The sequence below is a fragment of the Neophocaena asiaeorientalis genome, unplaced genomic scaffold (assembly GCF_003031525.2).
Source record: "Neophocaena asiaeorientalis asiaeorientalis breed wild unplaced genomic scaffold, Neophocaena_asiaeorientalis_V1.1 scaffold85, whole genome shotgun sequence".
NCBI classification, from domain to species: domain Eukaryota; kingdom Metazoa; phylum Chordata; class Mammalia; order Artiodactyla; family Phocoenidae; genus Neophocaena; species Neophocaena asiaeorientalis.
The window spans coordinates 8993115-9002514 of record NW_020174301.1 but is presented as its reverse complement, the minus strand read 5'-3'; the positions used below and the strand labels follow the sequence as shown (position 1 = coordinate 9002514).

General features: G+C 53.9%; 1 protein-coding gene across 2 annotated transcripts in view; it reads right to left on the bottom strand.

Annotated features, from left to right (window-relative positions):
- Positions 1 to 9400, bottom strand: part of GRK5 (G protein-coupled receptor kinase 5) — a 214929-nt gene that overhangs the window by 111136 nt on the left and 94393 nt on the right. For both annotated transcript variants that reach the window (XR_003004637.1, XM_024755944.1), the window contains exon 2: positions 5908 to 6003. Coding sequence is in view for 1 of the 2 variants with exons in the window: in XM_024755944.1 (XP_024611712.1) it covers positions 5908 to 6003 (96 nt within the window). In the remaining variant the exon portion in view is untranslated. The remainder of the gene's footprint in view (positions 1 to 5907; positions 6004 to 9400) is intronic.

Genomic DNA, 9400 nt, shown 5'->3' with positions numbered 1-9400 from the left:
TACTGACTTTCTCTGCTGTGGGCTGGGGGCTGTGGGCTGGGGGCTGTGGGCTGGGGGCTGTAGGCTGGGGGCTGATGCCAAAATGTTTATAAAATCAATATGATGCTGGGGAGTGGCGAGCTGCAGCTCAGGATCAGGGGCCTGGACTGTCCTGGGCAGGTCACTTCTCCTCTTGGAGTCTAACAGGCTCTGAAATTCCGACTCAGGTCTGAAAGGGGTGGCTAGACGAGATGCTCTCTAGTTCCTTGAGTCGAGAATTCCGTAAAAGCCTAACGTCACTGTGATAATTACTCCAGTTGCAGCCTCAGGGGAAACGGGCCTGGACCAGGAGCCACCAGGTCACCTGCCCCTCTGAGCTGCTCATCATCTAGTAGGGAGTGGGGGAAGGGAGACAAAGCAGATGCTTTCTAAGGTGCCTCCTAAGTCTGAACTGTTATGACTTTAAACCACTGGCTAAATTAAATGTGGGTATGGCAAGCATATGTCACAGAAGTTTTAAACAGAGCCCTCATTTCCAATATTTCACTTCATTCATTCCTTCGTTCACTCTCCCGACGTTTAGTGAACCTCTACTGTGTGGCAGACACTGTTCTAGTGGTGACCCGCACAAGACACAGTCAGTATTGTCATGGGACATCCAGTCCAGTAAGGGAGAGAGAAAATACACAGGTCAGCAACTAAACAAAGGATGACGGCAGCTGGGGACGCAGGCCGAGAACATTCATAAATAGCACAGTGTGACAGACAGCAATTCGAGGGCAAGTATAGTTCCTATCTAAAGGCTGGTTGGGAAGGCTTTTCTACGGAGGTGATATCTGAACTGAGACCTAAAGGCCCCCTAGAAGAAGTGTGGGGAAGAGCATTCCAGACAGAGGACAGCAGGGGCAAAGGCTCCAGGCTCCAGACAAGCTTGGGGTAGTCAAGGGACAAAAGGGCAACCAGCACAGCAAAGTGAATGGAGGAGGAGGGAGTGACTGAGACAAAGGTGAGGGCCGGCTCACATAGGACAGGGTAGGAAGGGCATTGCCAAGAAGTCCATGGATAGGATTCAGGGGGTCTGTGAACTTGGATGGAGAAAAATGTCATCTCTCTCTTCACCAGCCTCTAACTGGAAATGAACACTTCATTGAGTCACAAATGTTGACAACAACCCACAGTAATGTTAGCGGTGCCTGGGACTTGTCAACGACAGAAATCTCAGACCCATTCATATCACCATCATTGCAGATATCTGGAAACATCACTTACGCTCTCACTAATTCAAAATTACAGTAGCTCTTAGACCAGCTGCTGGGCCTTATTATTCACAAAAAAGCACATATACTTCAAGATCATAACATTTTAAAGTATCTAATAACTATTGGAAAAGAACTGGTTTCCTTTGCAACCCTGCGTATTTTATTTTCTGTATGTAAAAGCATTATTCTGAGAAGGGATCCCTAGGCTCCACGCAACGACCAAAGAGCTCATAAGCCACGGTGAGAAGTTTGTCTTTTATTGCAGGCGGGAGCAGCTGCTGCAGCGGTTTCAGGAGGGGACCCAAGGGGTGCCGTTTTCATTTCTCAGAATCCCCCTGGCTGCTGGGGGAGATGGCCTGTGGTTGTCAGGGCAGTGCTGGGGGCGAGAGAGGGTGTGGCTTTAACAGACCACTGTTCTGGCCAGTCAACGGGGTCCTTGTGGTCTCCGTCCTCCCCTCTGATCAAGAGCCTTCCCACGGGGCCCTCTGGGCCCATAAGGGCCTCATCACCCTGGCCCAAAGCCTGCTCTGGGACATCCTCCCAAAGAGCTTCAGAAAGTGAGCTCATGTGTCCACAAGAAAAATAAATGTGGCATTTGCCACTGTTTGGTTTGTATATTGGTCTAGAGAAGAAATGAGATTTTTATTTAAGAAAGCCTTCCAGCAGGACCCCAGCAGAGGCTGGGCAAACACCAGAGCGACGGACTGTAAACACACAGGAAGGCCCGAGCCCTGGGGCCGGTCCCCACGAGCTGCAGCCCCTCGGTTTATGGCGGCCTTCCTGTTTTCCCGGCCTCTCCTCACACTGCACTCATACACAGAGTCTTTTCAATCCCTCTAGGAGAACAGAAGAATTCATTTTCACACGCCAGCGTGCACGTTTCTCTCACCCTCCCAGGGGAGGGGACCCTGACAAGAGGCCCGTTTATGGACCGTGATGGACAGATGGGGATGGGGCCCATGGGGTGGAATCCACGGACATAGAAAAGCTCAGAGGCGAATCCTAGGCTCCAAGGGGGTCCCCCATACCGGAAGTGACGAGGGTGCAGCCGGGCCAACTGGAAGGTGAGAGGCATTTGGGGCCCTTCTGGGGCAATGCCTGGAGGCCCCATGGGGAGCAGGGCTAGAGTGGGGGGCACTGAGAGTTGGTGTCAGGGGCTGAACCTCGGCAGAACTCGCTCACCTCCAAGTATCAGGATCTGTGTGTCAGAAAGGAGAGACGTGGAGAGGGAGGGAGCCCTGGGCCTCTGAGTCTGGCACTAGGATAGGTGAAAAGAAAGGTAGACAGTGAGGCGTCCACACTGCTGGAGTGAACTGTGGCCGAAGTGTGACCGTTCTGGAGGGGCCAGCTCAGCTCAGCTGTCCTTTTTCCAGGCTGCTGGCTAGAGAGAACAGGATTTATTTTGGGAGGCGGTGTCTTTTCTTTTGCAACCATTGGCATCTCCGGGTAGTGAGTTTCTCCAGCACATGGTCCCTGGGATTTAAGGGAGGCAAAAAAGAAAAGCCAGGAGCTCACTGGCACATCACTCCTCACATCCTGAGATCCCAGCCAGTCTGCCTCTTCCTCCATTTTTAGGAATCTTCTTTTGTTTTATTTTTTAAATGCTTGTTTTGTTTTTATTTTATTTATTTATTTATTTTTGGCTGTGTTGGGTCTTCGTTGCTGTGCACGGGCTTTTCTCTAGTTGCAGCGAGCAGGGGCTACTCTTCGTTGCAGTGCGCGGGCTTCTCACTGAGGTGGCTTCTCTTTGTTGCAGAGCACGGGCTCTAGGCGCGCAGTTCAGTAGTTGTGGCACGAGGGCTCAGTAGTTGTGGCTCATGGGCTTAGTTGCTCTGCAGCATGTGTGATCTTCCTGGACCAGGGCTCGAACCCGTGTCCCCTGCATTGGCAGGCCGATTCTTAACCACTGTGCCACCAGAGAGGTCCCTTTAGGAATCTTCTTATTTTTTTTATATGTGATATCCAGAGCTCTGGACTGCCCATGGTCAGGGGGGATAGGAAACAACGCACCTGCTCCACGTTGTCTGGAACTGGAAGTCCTATAGTTGACGTTTGTGTTTTCCATTTTCAAGAGACACATGAATCAAATATAGCAAAATATTAACATTTCTTTAATCCAGGTGGCGGGTACACGAATGTTCCTCATATGACTCTCAACACTCTTCCATTTATTTAAAACACTGCAGAAGCTCAGTGTTCACTCCTTCATACCACTTCATTCATTCTTTCCTTCACTCGTTCATACAACTATTGTGCTCCTCCTGTAAGCAGGCACCAGGCACATGGTGGTGAATTTAAAAGATCCTTCTCGAGGAGACTTTCGCACTTGAGGGGCAAGGAGACATCCAATAATAACTGGGGGTGGGAGGTGGGGAGGTGGGAGGTGCCCTCACAAAAGGGCAGGATGCTTTGAAAGACCCTAGAGCTAGTTTTAATTCTCTGAGGAGGTGGCCTTCAGAGGGGGCTGGGTCCTGAGGACCATTCCAGACACCACCACCTGCAGGCAGTTAACCCAAGGCAGAGAAGCAAATGGGCTCCACCTGCCGGGCCCCTCCCAGGTGATACTGGCCCTCACGCAGTTACCCTGCCTCTCTACACAGCTCCCCACTTTGGAGGGTCCTTTCCTCCTATTTCAAGTTCTCTCTTCCAAATCAACACCTCAGAAGGGTCTCTGGGATCAGCCCTATGGCTCTGAGGTTGAGTGGGAGCCATTCCTGGGCCTGTTGAGAAAAAGCTGGGCTCAGCATCCAGGAAAGGCATGTGGTAGCTGGTGAACGTGCTCGCCCTGGACCAAGAGGATGGAGAAGAGGGTCTGGTTCCCCAGGGCTGTGCGGAGACCATGGCATCTGAGCTCCCCACCCCTCCCCACCCCTCCCCACCCCTAGGCCCTACTCTCTCCAGGCCTAAAGAACCAGATGGCCCCGGGAGGGTGGCGGCAGATTCCAGGGACTCTCCTTCCTCTCCCCTCTCTGAAGGCTACTTGTGAGTTGTCAGTGGCAAAACCCTCCCCGACATCCTCCCAGCCCCAGAAGAAGAGCCCATCTTCTCTCCCCCCGCTGCCCCACGTACCTCCAGATCAAGGGCAAACTTGGGCACCCCCAACACAAGAGTGGCCCAGCAGAGTGGGAGCTGCTGTGCATTCCGGGAAGAAAGTCAAGTGCTAAGGGGAGTGGTCCCGGGCTCCAGCGAAGCCCTTCACACACCTGGTCTCACCGGACTGGGTTCGTGAGCACTGTTTTCAGCTGAGGAAACTGAGGCTCAGCAAGATTAAGTAGCTTGTCAGGTGGCTGGAGAGCGGGTGGGGTTTGAACCCAAGTCGGCCTGGACCCAGAGGCCCTGATCTCTTGGGCCACCTGCACTCTCAGCCCCAAGAACCCCGTGGGGACCCCGACCTGAGCTTTTAAGGACGGAAGGTGGGTCTGAGGTCATTTCCCCACCACTCAGCACCCTACTTCTTCCCTGCTCACATCTGCCTTTGTGGGATGCACGTGGCTCCATTCCACTTCATAAACACCAATTCAGGGAGCTCCTCCTCCGTGCTGGGCATGTGGGGCGCACAGAGGGAACAGGTCACCTGCTGTCACAGCACAACGGAAGGATCTGGAGGGGGGCACCCGGCGAGAGGACTGAGCAGGCCTGGGACGGCACGTGAGTCCCACCTGGCCTGGGGAGCTGGTGGAGGCCAGGCCACGCGGAGAAGCCATTCAGAAAAGCTAACGGCCACGAGTGGCCTCACGTCCCACAGCAGGCGCAGGTCAGTTCTCCCAGTGCCCCAGGCAGAAGTCTCAAGAGCAGCTGGGCCTGCGGAGTTCTGGGTAACAGCATCATCCTATATGCACGCTCAAAGGGTCTGAGTGTAATAAACACAGTATGGCACATCCGTGACCTCTAGCAGTCAGGAGCAGATAAGACGCCCTCATGCAACAAGCGGGAGTGCCCCTCCCTGGGCACAGAGGGGAGAAGGGCCAGGGCTCCCACCAGCACAGAGAGTCCTCGTCCAGCCCCCCAGCCTCCTCACCACAGCCGTGTTCGGAGTGGGGCCAGGGACAGACCCTCCTTGTGCATTTGGCTGTGCCAGCCCCTAGGGAGACAAGCGCCCTCTACTCTTGGAGCTGCCTGGCCGTGTGGGTGCTGAATAAAGAGGACAGGGCTGTGTACTGAGCAGGGCAGCTCCTCGGTGAGAACCCACATCCCTGGCAGCAGGGAAGGGGAGCCCAGAGGCTCACCACCCCGCCTCAGCTCCCAAAGCGTGGGGCTGCTTCCTGAAGGCAGGACCCACGGGCCCCAGGAAGGAAGGGCGGAAAGCTACGAGGGGGGTGCTCAGGGCCAGGTGTGGCCCACCTCCACCGCCCTCCCACAAGCTGTGCACCTTTGGTCCAATTACAGAATCTCTCTGTGCCTTGGTTTCCCCAGCTGAAAAGTGGAGTAAAATAACAGCCTCAAAGGGTAATGGGGAGATAATCCTGCCCGGCACACACCAAATACTCGACGAATGTTGGTTGCATCTTTATACCAATTAGCAAAGGCATCAGCTTGGAGCGCCTACCTGGCATCACCTTACTGCATTAATCGATTTGTACCTGACTCACCGTTCAGACGGATCCGGTTAACGGGCCGCTTGCTCCCCTCTCCGTCCCTCCCTGTGCCCCCTCGAGGCAGGACAGCTTACCTATGGTCCTTCGGAGGTCTTCACACTGGCTAATGTGAGGGAACTTCAGGATTTCCTTCCACTTCTTGCTTTTCCCCTTGCGCTTTCCTCCGCCCCCTGCAGAGATGGGGGAGAAAGATGGGGAGCTGATGCTGGTGTTGTCCAAGGCTCCAGAGCCTGTGTCCCAGCCCAGTGAGCCCGTGCACGGCTTCCTGGCTGGGAGACAGGGACACGCCCCCTCCCTAGTCGTCATCAAGCCTGTGTGTTCTTCCCGCAGGCTCGCCCGGGCCTGGGCACGCCCCCCCCCCACCAGCAGCAGTGGTCCCTCCCATCCTCCACACCTGCACCCACACCGGGCACCCTGTTCTTCCTCGGCGTCTCCCAAGGCTGTGCAGCCCTGCCAGGTGCCTGGTGTTCACCCCAGACTTGACCACAACCTTCCGATGGCAGGGGCCAGGCCTGTCGGCCTGGGAAATCCTGGTGAAATGGATTCACAAGCGGGTGGACTGCGGCCCCCTCACCACCTCATTTTATCCCCTTGTTTCCTGGGGAGAGTCCCCATCCCCAGCTGGAGGCCAGGTGTCGGGGACAAGGACTTCAACTTCCACTTGTCCTGGGTAGCCCCTTCTTCTCCCACCTCACAAACCCCAGGGTCTCAGAGGATGCATTTCTCAAGGCTGGAAGGACTCCTGAAGGACCCCCGTCAGGCCTCGCATCCTGCCCAGTGTGCACACGTAATGAACACACACACGCTAGGGACACACATGCAATGGATATGCACACATGATAGACATACAAACACAATGAACACACATGTAACACACAATGAACACGTACATGCAATGAACACACGGAGCTACCTAAGGCGCACACACAGGTGTTCCCATCATCCCTACCACACCTTATCCATGGACAGATGTCAGAACACTCAGGTGTGCAAACGGCAAGGGGGGGCCGACTCCAGCCTACGTGTCCCTGAGCCCACCACCATTTGGAACTTGGACCTGGAGGCACCTCTGTGTCACGTGGCCAGGACCATGCCAAGAACCTGAGATGCCATCATCTGCCCACTGCCCCCACAGTGGCCCTTAAATTCCAATGGTCAGTGACTCACCAAAGATCACATAATCCTTTAGGTCCCTCAGCGTCTCGGAATTTTAAGGGCTTCTCCTCCCCCTTCATGTGATCACCACCTCAAGTACCCGCGAAGTTTGGGGCCAGTTAAAGAGACGCCAGATCTTGGCCAACCCCCAGGGGCAGCCCCCACCTGCCAGCCAACCCAGGGACACCTGGAGGAGCTCGGCTCTGGCCCCGCCCCCGGCCCAGCGTGTGCCTGCGCTGGCACAGAGCTGATCTCAATAAAGGGAGATTCCCAACTCATCCAACTGCCCTGCAAAGCTGAGGCCACCTTCCTGAACAGCAAGTGAGTGGGCTTCTGAGGATGGGACCAGCACCCCCACCCAGGGGGCCAGGAAGGAGGGGAGGGAGCTGACGGCAGAGGGGCAGGACACGATCCATTTCCCAGCTCTCTGCTCGTTCTGTCTTCAGCCCAGCCAACCAGCCCCAGCCCCCTCTCCTCAAGCCTCCACAAAGGTCAAAGGCCCCAGCCTCCAAGGAACAAAACAAATGTGTGTGGGGCTCACATTGTGGCCAGACACTGTTTGAACATTATCTTACTTAATCTTCAGAATGACTCGCGGAGGAGGAAATCACTGGGCATATCACAGATGTAGAAACAGACGTCCGACGTTGTGTAACTCACCAGCTGATGGCCTGTCCGACTCCACTGTGCTCTTTGCTCCAGCGGCACCAACACACCATCACACATCCACGCACACCTCACAGCGCTTCTGCTGCCCTGCCCTGGTCCCCGCTCTAACTCTCCCAGGCATAACTATTACTATTGCCACTTGACAGACAAGGAAACTGAGGCACAGGGAAGAAAGAAGCAAGTCACCTATAGGCCCACAGCTCACAAATGGCAGGGCCAAGACCCCAGCCTGAGCAGAATCCAGACCCTATAGGCATTCACACTCATCCTTCTGTCTATAAAGCTCTCTTTCGGGAGCACCGAAAGCAAAGGAAGCTCCCAGGTATCAAAGAGGAAGCTGGCATCAGACCTCAGAAGTGATATGGCATCCGGTAGGAGGAAACAGAACTCGAATCTCTCCAGCTGAGGCCCAAGCCACCGAGAAGAGACGCCACCCCGGGCCCGAGGCCTGAAGAGCTGCTCTGTTGGACCCACGTGTGGCTTGTTGGTTTGTTTGCCTGTTCATTGAACCCGGTGTCAAGATTTAAACATGGAGATGTTACATATGAATCCAGATTTGGGACTTCTCTTCCTGCATTTCTCTTCCAGGATGAGCTGGAGCTGGGCGGCGGCTGCCCCTGTGGACAGGACAGTGGCCTCCAGTCGGTAGCTGGCCCGGCCCCTGTAAAGGTTACGTGCATCCCCCGGGAAAGGGCTGCCGTCTCGAGAAATCAGCCAAGTCCGATGCTCCCATCCCCATCAGCTCCAGCTCTGAGGCTTAAAAGGGCCATTAGAACTCATCTTATAACTGATTCACTTTGTTATAAAGCAGAAACTAACACACCATTGTAAAGCAATTATACCCCAATAAAGATGTTAAAAAAAAAGAAAAAAAGGAACTCATCCAGTCTGCACCCCCTGTGCTCCCATTGATTCCCACACTATTTGTTCCCAGATCTGGCTGGGATTAAGCACTTTTGTGTGTGTGGTAAAATATACATAACAGAAAATGTACCATTTTAAGCATCTGTGGGTGTACAGTTCAGTGGCATTAAGCACACTCACATTGTTGTGCAACCGTCACCACCGTCCATCTCCAGAACGTCATCATCCCAAATGGGAACTCTGTACCCATCAAACACCAGCTTCCACTCCCTTCTACCCCTGGCAACCACCTTTCTACTTTCTGTCTCTCTGATTGGACTACTCTAGGGACCTCAACCACCTTTCTACTTTCTGTCTCTCTGATTGGACTACTCTAGGGACCTCACGAGTGACAGCGTACAAGATGTGCTCTTTTGTGACTGGCTGGTTTCACTTCGCATGATGCCTTCAAGGTACATCCATGCTGTAGCAAGTGTCAGATTTCACTCCATTTTAAGGCTGAATAATACTCCATTGTGTGCATACAGCACATTTTGTTTATTCATTTGTCTGTTGATGGATACTTGGGTTGTTTCCACCTTTTGGCTATCGTGAATACTGCTGCTCTGCATATCTGAGTCCCTGCTTTCAATTCTTTTGGGTATATGCCTAGGAGCAGAATTGCTGGATCATATGGTAATTCTATGTTTCCCTTTTCTGAGGAACTGGTGAAGCCCTCTTGACAATACAGACTCCCAGGCTGCACCCCATAAGCCTGAGCCCCAACTCTCTGTGATCGGAACCCAGGAGTCGGGCTACGTAAGAGGCTCCCCAGGCGATTCTTAGGTAGCCAGTCTATGGCAACAGGAGTCTATTTAAGACACACACACACACACACAC